The sequence below is a fragment of the Hemiscyllium ocellatum genome, chromosome 24 (assembly GCF_020745735.1).
Source record: "Hemiscyllium ocellatum isolate sHemOce1 chromosome 24, sHemOce1.pat.X.cur, whole genome shotgun sequence".
Taxonomy (NCBI): Eukaryota; Metazoa; Chordata; class Chondrichthyes; order Orectolobiformes; family Hemiscylliidae; genus Hemiscyllium; species Hemiscyllium ocellatum.
In genome coordinates, this window is record NC_083424.1 from 27,377,939 (window position 1) to 27,393,291 (window position 15,353).

The following is a 15,353-nucleotide window of genomic DNA, read 5'->3' on the forward strand; positions in this document are numbered from 1 at the left end:
ATTTACCTATCATAAATGTATCTGTCAATGACAAAACTGGTAGAAGTAACTATTTTGTGGAGACATAGTCCTATCTTCAAACTGAGGGATTCTCGTACATGTTGTATAGCACTACTACCAAGCTAAATGGGAGAGAGTAAGAACAGATTTAGCAGCTCAAAACTGGGAATACATGAGGTGCTGTTCATCATTAGCAGTATCAGGACTGTATTCAATCACAATCTGTAACCTGATGGCCTGGCATATTCATTAGCATACATAGAAACATAGAAAATGGGTGCAAGAGTGGGCCATTTGGCCCTTCAAGCCTATACTGCCATTCAATAAGATCGTAACTGATCATATAATTTCAGTATCCCTCTCCCGTTTTCTCTCCATTGCCCTCAATCCCTTTATCTGTAAGGGCCATGTCCTGCTCCCACTTGAGTATATCTGGTACTAACAGTATCCAGCACCTTGACCATTGAGACAATGTCCAACACTGGTTCAAGGCAGATTGTAAGATACTGTACCAGGAGCAGAACCAGACAAACCTGACAACAAGGTGCCGGCCTGGTGGGATGAATGATTGCCTCTGACCTCAAGGCAACATTAGACTGAATGTGGCATCATGACTCCTGAGCAAGAATGAAGTCATGGGAATCAACGAAAAAGCTTTCCACCCAACAGAGTTATGCCTAGGACAAAGGAAGATGGTAATGGCTGTTGAAGGATAATCATCTCAGCCCAAGGTCATTACTGCAGGAATTTCTCAGGATGGTGCCCTAGGTCCAACCATCTTCAATTCCTTCATCAATGAGCTTTTCTACAACAAAAGGTTAGAGGTGAAGCTATTTTCTTAAGAGTGCAATGTTCAGTATTATTTGTCATTCTACTGATAGTGAGGCATAACATGACCACATACAGGAATTCTTGGACAACATTCAGGTCTGGCAAATAAAATTTGCACCAAACAAGAGCCAGCTAGTCATTGTTGACATCATGAAAAATCCTAAAACAGAAATGAAAAGTTCTCAGTCTACCCTGGGGCAGTAAGGTACCTCAAAGGTTTGAACAACAAATGAAGCTACCTGCTCCTGGCTGCTACAATACCAAAAACTTGAGAGGTGTTTGCCACTAGGAGGAAGTCACCATCAGGCCAAAAACATATTCTGACTATCACACAAATAAGCAATGTAGTATATAAATTTTAATGCTGGTGTGGTGCCAAAGACTAGCCATTTGCAACAAGTAGATATTAATTATACCCTAACAGCACATACGTCTGCAGCACCATGTCCAACATTAGATATGATGCTGCAGGCGAACTACATTTGCTGGGTAATCTTGACACTGTACAAAATTATGCAGACAACCAATTCGAAATTGTCGGGTGGATTTGCAATACGATGTAATTGTATGTCTTTCAAGCTACATGTATTAATACAAGGGACACGGCTTATTGCAAGAGAAAGATTTTGTGGGCAGCACGGTGGCGTGGGCAGCACGGTGCCTCACAGCGCCTGAGACCTGGGTCCAATTCCCGACTCAGGCGACTGACTGTGTGGAGTTTGCACATTCTCCCCGTGTCTGCGTGGGTTTCCTCCGGGTGCTCCGGTTTCCTCCCACAGTCCAAAGATGTGCGGGTCAGGTGAATTGGTCATGTTAAATTGTCCGTAGTGTTAGGTAAGGGATAAATGTAGGGGTATGGGTGGGTTGTGCTACGGCGGGTCGGTGTGGACTTGTTGGGCCGAAGGGCCAGTTACCACACTGTAAGTAATCTAATCTAATCTAATCATAAATGCACTGTGCCTTGTCAAAATGAAATAAAGTATATGAGTACTATTCACTGGTTCATTTCTCAGGGCAAAGTCCGAACCAATTGTAATCAACTTTCCAGGCTTAAAATTTAAACAAAGCAAACAAAGCAATAACCTATCAGTCATTATTCATTGGTTAAAAATCACACAACACCAGGTTATAGTCCAACAGGTTTAATTGGAAGCACACTAGCTTTCAGAGCGACGCTCCTTCATCAGGTGATAGTGGAGGGCTGAATCCTAACACACAGAATTTATAGCAAGAATTTACAGTGGGATGTAACTGAAATTATACATTGAAAAATTGATCGTCTGTTAAGCCTTTCATATATTAGAATACAGCGATAATTTCAATTCGTTCATGTGTAAATCACAAAACCTTTTCATATAAAAGTTGCATTCTCGGGTTAGCTGTTAACAATGGTGATAGCTAGACAATATGTTGAAGGTGTTGGCCCCCTGTGTTCTCTATCTATGCCATGATGTTTAGATTGATTTTAATCTAAAAAGTGAGATAACAGACTTTTACATAAATTCATGCAGTTTTTGAGCTCAGATTTCTACATGAATGCATGCAGTTTTTGAGCAAAGTACAATGTAACCCTGCAAGTACAAATTCACCTGACAAAATATATGTGTGCATGTGGGTCTTTGTCTGTGTGTGTGTGTCTGTCTGGGTTGAGGGTTGTGAGTGTGAGAAAGTGTATGTGTGCGCGTGTGTGTGTGTGTGTGTGTGTGTAGTGAGTGCAGAGTGTCTTAAGTCTATGAGAGGGTGCATGTGTGAGTGTGGGAGTGTGTGTGTGTCTGCGCCTACCGTGACAGGGTTGTATGGAGTTGTCCTGAGAGCCGGGTAGCTTGCTACGAACAATGATCTGTTTGAGGTTTGGCAGTTGTTTAAAGGCAAGTAGAGGAGGTGTGGGGGAAGGTCTTGGTGAGGTGCTCATCCTCATTGATAATGTGTTGCAGGTCATGAAGAACATGGCATAATTTTTCAGCTCCTGGGAAATACTGAACAACGAAGGGTACCCTGTCAGTTGCAGCACATGTCTGTCTCCTGAGGAGACGTGTCAGAGTGTGGACATAGATACCACCATTACGCGTGGGGATACCTCCCACCTTGTACATGGCAGGTACTCATGTGACTCAGCCAGCGTTGTCTATCTTATACGTTGCAGGCAAGGATGCCCGGAGGCATGGTACATTGGGGAAACCGAGCAAAAGCTATGACAACGGATGAATGGGCACCGGACAGCAATCAACAGACAGGAGGGTTCCCTCCCAGTTGGGGAACACTTCAGTGGTCCATGACATTCAGTCTCAGACCTTCTGGTGACCATCCTCCAAGGTGGACTTTGGGACAGGCAGCAGAGAAAAGTGGCCGAGCAGAGGCTGATAGCTAAGTTCGGTACCCATAGGGAAGGCTTCAACCGGGACCTAGGTTTATGTCACATTACAGGTGACCACCATTGCACTATACACACACACAGATATTCCTTCACACATACACACATTCTCACACACACATAGGCATTCCTATATACACATACACACGGACACACATACACAAAGACGCGTACACAGACACCCCTACAGACACACACACACTCCCACACTCACACATGCACCCCCTCATAGACTTAAGACACTCTGCACTCACTACGCACACACACACACACACACACACATACACTTTCTCACACTCACAACCCCAACCCAGACAGATATACACACACAGACAGACAAAGACCCACATGCACACATATATTTTGTGGTGTGAATTTGTACTTGCAGGATTACATTGTACTTTACTCAAAAACTGCATGCATTCGTGTAGAAATCTGAGCTCAAAAACTGCATGAATTTATATAAAAATCCATTATCTCACTTTTTAGATTAGAATCAATCTAAACATCATGGCATAGACAGAGAACACATGGGGCCAACACCTTCAACATATTGTCTAGCTATCACCATTGTTAACAGCTAACCCGAGAATGCAATTTTTTTAAGAAAAGGTTTTGTGATTTACATATGAAAGAATTGAAACTATCACTGTATTCTAACATATGAAAGGCTTAACAAACAATCAATTTTTCAATGTATAATTTCTGTTACATCACACTGTAAATTTTTGCTATAAATTCTGTGTGTTAGGATTCAGCCCTCCACTATCACCTGATGAAGGAGCGTCTCTCTGAAAGCTAGTGTGCTTCTAATTAAACCTGTTGGACTATAACCTGGTGCTGTGTGATTTTTAACTTTGTACACCCCAGGCCAACACCGGCATCTCCAAATCATGATTATTCATTGGTGCATTTTCCAGTTAATCAGCACTCTTCTTTCATGCTGTATAATGCCTTTTTCCTTGAATTGTCATGAATGCATGATGATAAGCTTTGACAAGGTGTGTGATTTTTCAGCAAAGTTATTATTGCGTTGAAGTGGCTGTACCAAACTCTTGTACGTGTAAAATCAAGATCGCAGATTTAATGTAAAAACTTTTATGCGAGCTAAAGCAGTACTTAGCAAACATACTCTTTTTTCACTTACTCACAAATTAGCCTCAAAACATGAGAACTTTAACAATTGAAGGAACTCTTTTATAATCTTTTCATAATATAATGTTTGGAGTATGTATTATCAGGTTTGTAAGTTATTACATTTTGAAACTGTGTCTTTAAATCTTGGGTAAACTGAAGGAGGTCTTGTGAACAAATGCAAAGCAAATTGTTTTGATCATTGCCTTGCGGCTAGAATGGGCAGTTGGGTAGAGATTAAAGGTGGCCCAGATGTTTTATTAGGGAGAAGGTGCAAGGTATTTAAAGTTGGTAATAATGCCAACAGCTTGTGCTAACAAGGAGAAAGTATGAGTCGCCATTTAAGCCTTTTCCTATCTTTTCTTATCAAAATCTACCAATATAACTATCTATTCCTTTATCGTTCAACTGCTTGTTTAGCTTCCCCTAAAATACATGTATACAATTCACTTCAACCACTCTGTAAGTAGCAAGTTCCATGTTCTTGCCAATCTTTTGGTAAATACATTTCTTCTGAGTTCCCTACTGGATTTCTTGGTGATTAAATATATAGAGCTAATTATATGCGGTAGCTAAATATTTTGAACACAGACTAATGCTGTACAGAAATTGCCCTTGAGAAAAGACATAATTAGCTCGTAGTTATCAGTATGTGGATGTATAACTTGTGCCTGGGAAAGTTTAAATACATGCACCATGGATCATTTCCTTCAATTTATATTTGATTTAGAGAACATACAATGCAAGTCCCATTCTAATTCACATATATACCCAATCTGAGCTAGAACTGTATTGTAAATGTGGACAGGGTACAACCTGTGCTAAGAATTTGATATCTTTAGCTCACTGGCCCTTTCCATCTTCCTTACGAAGGAAATCTAATCTCATATCTATTTCTTGGAGGCATCATTCACTCTGAGCAACACTCACTATCCTCTAGGATGTCATCTAGAATGTCAATCAGCCAAGTCTGTCTTATGCACCAACATTTTAAATGTTTGGATATCAAAGTCTGAGGGCTTACAATATTTGCCAGTATATTCCATTGTGTCTCCACTTATATATAGGTCAGTGAATGTCCCTCTACCCCACATTATTTTGAACCAATCTTAGCTGGAACAGGCTAGAATATCTCCCCGTCTCCATGTTATATAAGTCCCAGAAAGATGTGGAAGGTTGCAGCAGATTCTCAAGATAAGCTGCCATTCAGAATTAGCACTTTTAGAAGCTCAGTAAAGAGACACAGTCCAAAATGGTCCAAATGGTCCAAATTGATTCTTACATTATACCACAGAAACAAGACAGTACTGATATCAAATCCTTTCATCAGAGACACTATTTGACATGATTTAGAGATGCTGGTGTTGGACTGGGATGTACAAAGTTAAAAAGATCTTATACTCCACAACCACCTGATGAAGGAGCAGCGCTCCGAAAGCTAGTGCTTCCAATTAAACCTGTTGAACTATAACCTGGTGTTGTGAGATTTTTAACACTATTTGACAATTTTACATGTCAGGTCAAAATAAACATGCAAGTAGCCAAAACTGTTGATTTTGAAATTCACTGGATGGTTTCAAAAACAAATTCATTCAATACAATATTCTTATACATCAACTTACCAAGTTCAGTTGATTCTCCAAAGTCTGTATTTGTTTTTGCAAGTGTCTGCGTCGTTGATGAACACTCCTCAGTCCTCCAATAGACATCTTTTGCTTGTTAATTTTATCTTCTTGGTCTCTTATCTGTACAATAAAGATATATGATATGCAATTTTTCTAAGTATTTATGAATTCTTTATGTGTAAATATATTATGTACATAGTGGGAAATGTTTTCTTCAGAATAAGAGTATTTTTAGCTCATATACATATAAGGAAAACAAATTCAGTAATTTCTTTCACATTGATCAATGTTAGAAACACGATTAGTGAATGAATGCAGTAAACACATTTCAGTACACTAAAATAAATCAGAATACAAGTCATATGAAAGCCACAATGCATTTGAATCTTGGACCATAGACTTGACCACCATCTTTTGAGCTCTTAATTTCAGGCGTGGTTTATTATTGTGAGGCATTAAGCAATCTCCAGTTACTTACTCAAATGAGGAGAGAACATTGAATGTTTATGAAATTCTTCCACAGCAAGGAGACTAACAGTAACTACTAACTACCCTACAACTTGACTTTAGGGCATACGTTGTCCAACAGGAACAAACAAGAAAACAGAAAGAGCATCCCTCCCACACTTTTAAAAAACAAAAGAAAAATCAACAAAAAGGCATGAACTTATTTGTATTTTTAAGGAAGGGGATGGTTTTAAATCCCCAATTGTAACCATACAACCATAGGGAGCTGAAACAAGGAGGCACAAGGCAATGGTTGTGACCTTGAAGAAGCAGTCATTCAAATCTACTTCAGTACAGATAGAGAATGGGCCTGAGAACAAGTTATCTTACATAAAATATCTTTCCTAACCCAACTATTTCTTGCTGCAAATATCACTTGGGTTGACACTGACTGTAATGGTTCCTGTAGTTTTTCAATAGAATCTTAATAATGAACCCATCTCTAATAACTCATCTACATTATGTGTTATTTAATAGTAAATGATTCATGTCTAACTTTATTGCTCATTCATTGCTGGTAGGTTAAAAAAAAATCAACATCAAATGTACAAATAGGATTTAAATAAATATGAAAATGAGATTCTGAGATAAGCTGTGGTGTCGCTGTAACCCCGGTAGCCAGGTGTTGGTACTCTACTAAGAGGTCTGAATCTGTACAGTTTGAATCGTGCTGATCTGTAGCCTTACCATCAAGTCCGAAGTATTAATCAATATTATTTAGCATTAACCTAGAAGTCTAACCTGAGTTTATATGAACACCTGAAGAACCCATGTTAGAATCTGTTACACATGGTAGCAGCAATGAAGATAGCATTCAAAGCTAGATTGCATTTTTCTGAGGAATCTAAAGAACCACAAGGCAACACTGAATGATCATAAGGAAAGATTACTTGAACCATGAGGCAAAAATCCTGAGAAGAATTCAGAATGCCATGATTTGAAGACTCACTCAAAGTAGTTGAAGACTTACTCAAAGTGAGATAATGTGATGCAATCTCTGAAGTAGTAGCATGTCCATGCACACTTAGCAGGGCTGTCCTTTCAAAAGTAATTTAATGCTGTCGAAGGATTGATGCAAGTAGTTAGATAAGAGTTATGGAAGATGTACTTTCACAGGTATAGAACAGCATCAAATCTCTGGTTGAACAGATCCAGGTAAATATTCTCTTAGGCCCAGTCAGCTCCATTGCTGACAACATTCTTATCAGGAAAGGTGTTAATGAAACCTCAGCAGATTTTCAGAGTCCCAGCAGCCTTCAATGTTTATTTTAGTCTTGTGAGCCTTGTTATTGAATGTATTCATTCCAACCAAGGATCCCAACATTCCTTTGAAGAGTTATATAGTGTTGTCATGATTGTAACGAGGTCAGCGAGGTGGACTTTATAGAATATGAGTTCTCTGATTGGGGCTGTTAATTTAACAGATGAACATCCTGTTCCCTCTTAGAGATGGCTTTGAGGGAATTGGATTAGTGTTAAGGACTCTCTACGTATAAATAAAAGGTGACATGTGATGGGATACTAACCTCTGTGGAATTATTTTGAAGTGTCATCATTCACGTGATGTTATGTTATCAAGGGATAAACTTGTCTGAATTCTCAATGTTACATTCTCTGATTTATTGCTGTAAGAGAAAGACTTGACCTTCAAACAGATGAACCAGCAAACAAAACAGTTAGTGTTCAAAGTGTGGCTTGGGCAATACAAAGTGTGTCTAAAGCTCAGTTCAACCTGTAAGTTGGCTAGACCCAAAAATGTCTGCCATCCCAAGAAAAAAGCTGCCAAACATGAGAAAAAAGCAGGAACTACCATTTTGAAGGATAAGTGTCCCAAGTGACAAGATTCTCAAGGAGAGGGCATCCATTACTTCCAGTGTAGCAGATTTGATCACTTTTAGCAGTTTTGCAATGCAAGATTATCTCTTCAACATAAATTAAATATGTTAATTCCAGAAAAAAAACAATAAAGCAAACTGAAAAACAACTTGAAGAAGACATGTAAATTTCATACATCCTTGGTCGAATGGATGTTGTTGGTCTTAAAGCAGATCAGGATCATTAGTCTGTCAAATTGGAAGTCAGGAATTTTGATAATATATATTTCTTGATTCTGGATTAAATTAATACTGACCTGTGTGATACTGTGGACTAATTTTACACTGTACGTCTTTGACCATCAAAGGGAAAGATTCAGAGTTTTGGAGGCTACACCCTTTCAGCTGCACATTGTTTTTAAACAAAAACAATCTACATGATAAAGTTAAAAAGAAACCTATCTATGTCACGTTGAAACTAAACAAATCCTTATAAATTGGAAATCATATGTTCAACTAGGTCTTCTACAACAACCACCAGCACAGGTAAATGATGTCAATGTGTTGTTGATACTCCAATCTGTGAAAAAATGCTAATGCTGAATAATACTTACATATCATTTTGTGAGGAACCATCTCCAGGAAAATGAGTTTTCATCTACAAAAGACAGGTTCCGAATTTGTGAAGTCTTCTCATGGGTTTCTTCATTTATTGAAGCTTCACATCAAGAAGATTCAATGATTTCCTTTGTGGAAAACTTCCTCAGCTCTTACAAGAGTATTGTGATCCCTCTCCAATGATATCTGGAAAAAATAAGCTTCTTTCTTCTTCAGAAATTCGTAACCAGGAAACATGTCCTGAGAAGCTGACAACATGTTAATGTCAGGCCAAATTTTGTCATTTCAGGAAGAAAATCATGCAGACTCTTTAATTCTTGACACAATGCAGCATGGTCTCCTGGATCAGAGTGAACAGAAAACTTCACCTCCACCTATTATGAAGCCAATTAGATAATGAGAAAAAGATATAAAATCCTTTAAGGATGTGGTGGAAGTTCCAGTGCTTTCAACTTCACAAAGTGATCACAATGATCTTGCATTCATCAGCATTAAAGAGTATGGAAACTCTGCTTCAGCAGAATGTTCTTCAGCAAATCTGAAGCAAAAAAAAATTAAGTGCTACTCTTGCATGAGAGTCAGAAAATGTTTCATCTTCATTTAGTCTTCCAGAAATCTGTGTTCAAAGTATTCAAATCTGAAGTTCCTCTTATCTCATTATTTTGTCCAAAATATTTCATGGTAACTTCAGTCCAGAAAATATATTCCAAAGTAAGCATCAATCGCCGAGATTTTTCTTGATTTTTTTGTAAACCTGAAGCAAATCATTTAAAGAAGTAAATCTATACTCTCCAGTGTCCCCATTGATACAATCCTCCCTTCATCCTAAATTTGACATTACACTGCAAGAATATTAAGATGTCATTGTCTTGCTATCGCAGTTAAATAGTAATATTCCTCAGCCCTATGCAGATCATGCAACTTCACCATTCAGCAGTCATTCATTTTCAGATCTTCTCTTCACCAGAAGGCATCACGAAAGAAATAAAATGGATTCATGCCCAGTCAAACAGGTGGCGCCTTCTGATGAGCACCAATCTGTCTGTATTCTGATGTGGCAGTCCACGAGCAACCTGTCCTTTTCAGTGCTTGGAGCTTGAGGATACCGTGACTAATTCTACTCTATCATTTGGGCTACTGAAAGAAGTATTTCCAAGCCAGCCGTAAAGCCATCACCCTTCCACACTATTTTGAATGACCAGTTCAGGGAGAAATGTGACGTCTCCACATGGCTTGAATCAGTGAATAACAGATTTTGTGGGGTGATGGTGGGGTTGGAAATTGATTAAGTAGGGGAATACGTTTATTAAAATATTTCAGCTGATAATGTTAAAAATGCCTTTTTGGTTAACAATGCTGAAAACTTAAAATGTATTTGGTGAAGGAAATAAAAAGCTGTTTAATTAATATGTAGATAAGCCTGTGCTGTCGCTGTGACTTTAGTAGTCATGCATTAGTATTCCACGAGAGGTTGGACTCTGTGCAGCTCAAAGCATACTTCTCTGTAGCTTTCCATCTGTCACATTGTATTAATAAGTGTGTTTAACTGTAACCTTGAAGCCTGGTCTGAGCTTGTATGTAGAGATTACACATGAAGAGCAGAAGGGGACATTCTTTCATCAAGTTGCTCAGCAGGAGACAGAGGAAGAAAAATTTGCCATTTCAAATGGGACCCTTACCCAAAACCTTCACATGTTCTTAAGAATGATCCCATTTGAAATGTTTGTTTGTTCTTTCTTCAGTTATCGCTATCTAATTCGAACAACTTCTGTTTCTAATTAAGATTTCCAATCATTTTGAATGGCCATCCTAAAAATTCAGGGCAATGTGCATTAATTCTGTAATCTAATATACAATCATGGAAATACTGAAAATCAATTTTGTTTCACCTGTTAAATGGCAGATTCAATTCTGTGATTCAATTTTTTTGGATAAACTTTCAAATACTAATCTACTAATTTAGGATATTCAAGATTTTAGACACATACCTGAGCATCAAGCTTAGCGATCAGACTCTTTTCCTGCTCGGCAAGGCAATCATACTCCTCTTTGCTTTGCAACAACATTTTTATTTGTGTTGAATCATTAATATCCTTCTGTACATTCTGCGGAGCTGTGACAAGGGCTATGCTTGTTGCAAGATTTTCATGTTCACGTTGCAATATATTTAGCTCTCGTCTGCAAAAAGAATCAAGTTCCAAAGACATTTTAGAAACATGAATTGCATCTTACTACTCAAGATCCATATAGCATACCTACTCTTTGAATGGCTTTTCTTGACCTGCAGCCCCCATTAATGACTCCTATAATTATAGTGACAGCAAACCTCACACTCTTCTGGCTCACAGGAAGAAAATAAATATTCTTATAGGCTGTCACTGCACAATTTATTCCTGTGTACAAACAGACAATATTCTACTTGAGCATTCTGTTTTCAAATTCAAAGTGACCACAAACAATGGCATGGTAGAGAGGGCAAATTCCATCATCCTGTTAACATACATTCTTCAGACTCAATGCTTAAAGAATAAAATGTTCCTAAAATGAAACTTCAGCTTCAAAATGTATCAAACAAGTTTTGAATAAATGCTGAAAATAAACTTGTAATGAACACAAACTGAATTGATTCACGGGCTTTTGGCCTTGGAGTTTCCCAGATAACTTGGCCTTATATCGTGAATAGAATGTCACATACAATCAAAACTATTAGGTACTCCAAGAAATAGTTCCAGAAAGGACTGCGTAAATACCACAAACATTTTTTACCTGCAATAGACCCAACTGTACCTCACTCAGATCTCAAGTAATCGAACATAAATCTGTCTCTCTTCCTGCAGAAAACTAATTCGAGAAATACTGGGCGGCACGGTGGCACAGTGGTTAGCACTGCTGTCTCACAGCGCCTGAGATCCGGGTTCAATTCCCGACTCAGGCGACTGAGTGTGTGGAGTTTGCACATTCTCCCCGTGTCTGTGTGGGGGTGCTCCGGTTTCCTCCCACAGTCCAAAGATGTGCAGGCTAGGTGAATTGGCCATGCTAAATTGCCTGTAGTGTTAGGTGTGGGGGAATGGGTTTGGGTGGGTTGCGCTTCGGCGGGTCGGTGTGGACTTGTTGGGCCGAAGGGCCTGTTTCCACATTGTAAGTAATCTAATACTGTATGGTTCAGGGTCATTGAACAGTCTTGAGGGAGAGAAAGATATGCCGCAGTAATTCAAATCAGTCACAAGTGACCACATTAGTTTAGTTTGAATAGCAGAAGGGCAGTTGGGGGCCCAGTACCTAAGTATTACCCAAATATGTTCATTGAATGTTGGGAGACCCCTCTGAATTAAGATATAAAAAAGAGAGCTCTGCACTCTTCAGCTAAACAAACAATAATAATTAACATTTGTAGCAATAGTGGAAAGTCTGCAGTATTGTCTCGCTTTGTCATTCCAAAAGTGGCTGTTTTCTTAGCTTTTCCTATTTTGTAAGACTGTTTGTCAAACAGATACAAAGAGGTGCAGAGTGTTAGGACAAAGAAACTAGATATCAAGTCAGCTTATTAGGCTGTTCAAATATTCCATACAATGAGTTATTTCTGTGATATTTTAAAATTAGAAAGCCCCTGTGGTTTAAAGAAATGTTGAACAAAGCCCAGTTCCTGATAACAGCCAGGAAATCTGCAATCCTTACTTGGTCTGGCCAGATATGAATACAGACCCACATCAATGTAGTTGACTCTTAATAGCCCTCTGGGTAACAAATGCTGGCCTAGCCAGAGATGCCCACATCCCTTGAACAGATAAAAGAATTATGACACTTACATATGTAACATACTAACAAACCTGTATACTTTAATTGAGTCAAATGGCTCAATTAATCACATTGCAGGGAGCCTAATGCTATCACAAATAAGTTTTTAAAAACTCTTAAGAATACAAAAGAGATTGTGATAATGTACTATAGCCATACAATTGGCCTCTATTCTATACAATAGAAATACAGAAAGAAAGTTTTGAATTTATATTGTAAATTTTTAATTGTGTTTCAGCTTCAAAGCTGACCACACAGAATGAAGTTTAACTTTTTTGAACTTAATGCTACAAATAAACTTTCAGAAACAACAAGGTAGGTTTATTCAAATCATCACCCAATCTTTTGGATACAGACCTAGATATGCCAAAGCATATTACAATTAACAAAGTGCTTTTGAAGAGCATTCATTGATATAAGATAGGAAATATTGTGCACAGCAAACTTTAACAAACAGCAAAGTGATAAAGACCAGACAACTTGTTTGTGTGATGTTAATTGAGTGATCAATATTAGCCAGGTCTGGGGATAGTTCCCTGCTCTTCTTCGAAACTCTGTCATGTAATCTTCTATACTTCCCTGAGAGAGAGTAGACTATAAAGGATTTTATATTTTGAATGAGATGTTGAACTTAAGTTCAACGTCTCATTCGAAATATAACATCTCTTACAGTGCAACATTCCCTCTGTACTGCACTTGAGTGTCAATCTAGATTTTTTTCAATTAACTCTGAGGATGGGACTTGAACTTGTAATGGTTTGCCAATTGACTAGGTCTAACACTCTGAGGGATTGAAAGATTATTCTAGAAAACATAATGAATTATTTCCTGTTTAGTGAATTGGATACCGCTGGTGTGAGCTGAGAACTTGATCAAGGATCAGCTTTTTCTTGATCTCTGCCAGATTCATGGCAAAGACAAACTGCAATCTTTAGTTGGTAATAAATTTCCTTGTGACTTCAATATTATGCAAAAACTGCAATGACCCTCATGCAAGATTTCCCATTTTTTTACCTGGAATGTACTATATGCTTTGTAAGTCTTTACAAATTGGCATTAATGGGTGGTGCTTTGAAAAACTGATTCCTATTATGTGTTAGGAGCTACTCTTGGTGCTGTTTTCTGTTTCTTTTGCTGCTACTGATAATGTTTGTTAGTCTGTAAACAATATAGTCAAAATCAAATGGCCAGATTTAAAATAAAAAATCTTTGTACCTAGGTAGGATAAAGCTCAGGAAGAACACATTAGTTTTTGGTGAATAGGCAGATCTGCATGCTACAATTTTTAAAAACATCAATTACATCGAGAAAGGGCTGACTGATATTTTAAAATAATGTTATGAATTGTTTTAGATGGAATATTGCTGATTGTCTTAGAAAGTTGTCTCAACTGCTATGGTGGGAGTCATCATGCTATCAAAATATGAACAGAGATTTCAGAGCAGGTTGTTGAGTGTGGTCTACGTGTTTTACAGTTCTTGCATGGTATCTTGTAAGCTACATTAGTTTTGCTGGTAGTATCTAATTGATCCTTTAGGTTCATTAGTCGCTGTTTAAGTGTGTTGGTAGGTTTGTGGGCTACCATGATGCATTCTAACCAGAACTCCATGAATAAACACATCAGTTTAGATCCTATCTACCTTCCCTTGGAAAACAAGAACTAGAAATGACATCACCCACCTTAAGGAACCAAGACCTATAAATAGAGAGGCGGGACATACCACCAGCGCTTCACTGGAGCCTCTCACTGGTATTATTTATTGTATCCCAGTGCAGATATGATGGGCCAAATGGCCTCCCTCTGCACCACAACAATTCTATGATAGAGACCTATCATTAGAAGTGTCCAGAGCCCAGCAGGCAGTGGGAGACAGTACAATTACCTGGAGGTAGCCTTCTGGCAAACATTGCCTGTTTGGGTTCACAATGATAGCCAGACAGCTGAATTCATTTGTTTAGTTTAATTTTGAAAAGTTTGGAGAGATGATGCATCCTTCCTTTTACTTACCTGTTATGGCAACTTGCTTCTGTTTCCAATAGGAAGCCCCAGCTTTGAGAGCCCACCCAATGTCCTAGATCAGATGGCTAACCTAACATTTGAACATAAATTGGTTTATTTTGGGAAAATCACAGAGGAGTGACTGCCTCCCACACAGTGTGGTCTTCACATCCTCATTTGAGCCTGACAGCAAAAACCTGAAGCCTACAGGGAAAACTCTGCCCTAGTAGCTTATTAACAACTGAAGTAAGACTAGCTGGCCTATATTTTATCTTTTACTCCTGTCCCATTTTTTGAAAAGTCTCATTTGCCACTCTCTAGTCCTCTGACATAATTTATTCAAAAGAACTTTAGAATTTATACTCAGAGTCCCAACTATTTCTCTCGAGATTAGTGATTTGAGTATTTTGATCAGTGTGACATTCCTATGTTCTATACTAGTCATAACACCCATCCCTAAATTTGAAGGCCATAATTATGGAATTTTATCACAGGAGTATATACACATAAATGGTTTTATATACTTTTTATTCTCTTCCTTTGCACCCTTTAAACCAATGACAAAAGACATCTCATCCTTCACATGCTGATCTAAGTCCCCAAATTAGTTCCTAAAAGCTATCATTATATTTTGTATTTTGCCTGCAAACATGCAGGTA

General features: G+C 38.3%; 1 protein-coding gene across 1 annotated transcript in view; it reads right to left on the minus strand.

Moving 5' to 3' along the window:
• Nucleotides 1-15,353, minus strand: part of LOC132827455 (coiled-coil domain-containing protein 63-like) — a 62,294-nt gene that overhangs the window by 24,238 nt on the left and 22,703 nt on the right. Inside the window, exons 2-3 of the mRNA XM_060844142.1 lie at nucleotides 10,889-11,078; nucleotides 5,959-6,081 (exon numbers count right to left, since the gene is read on the minus strand). Coding sequence (XP_060700125.1) covers nucleotides 5,959-6,081; nucleotides 10,889-11,078 — 313 coding nt within the window. The remainder of the gene's footprint in view (nucleotides 1-5,958; nucleotides 6,082-10,888; nucleotides 11,079-15,353) is intronic.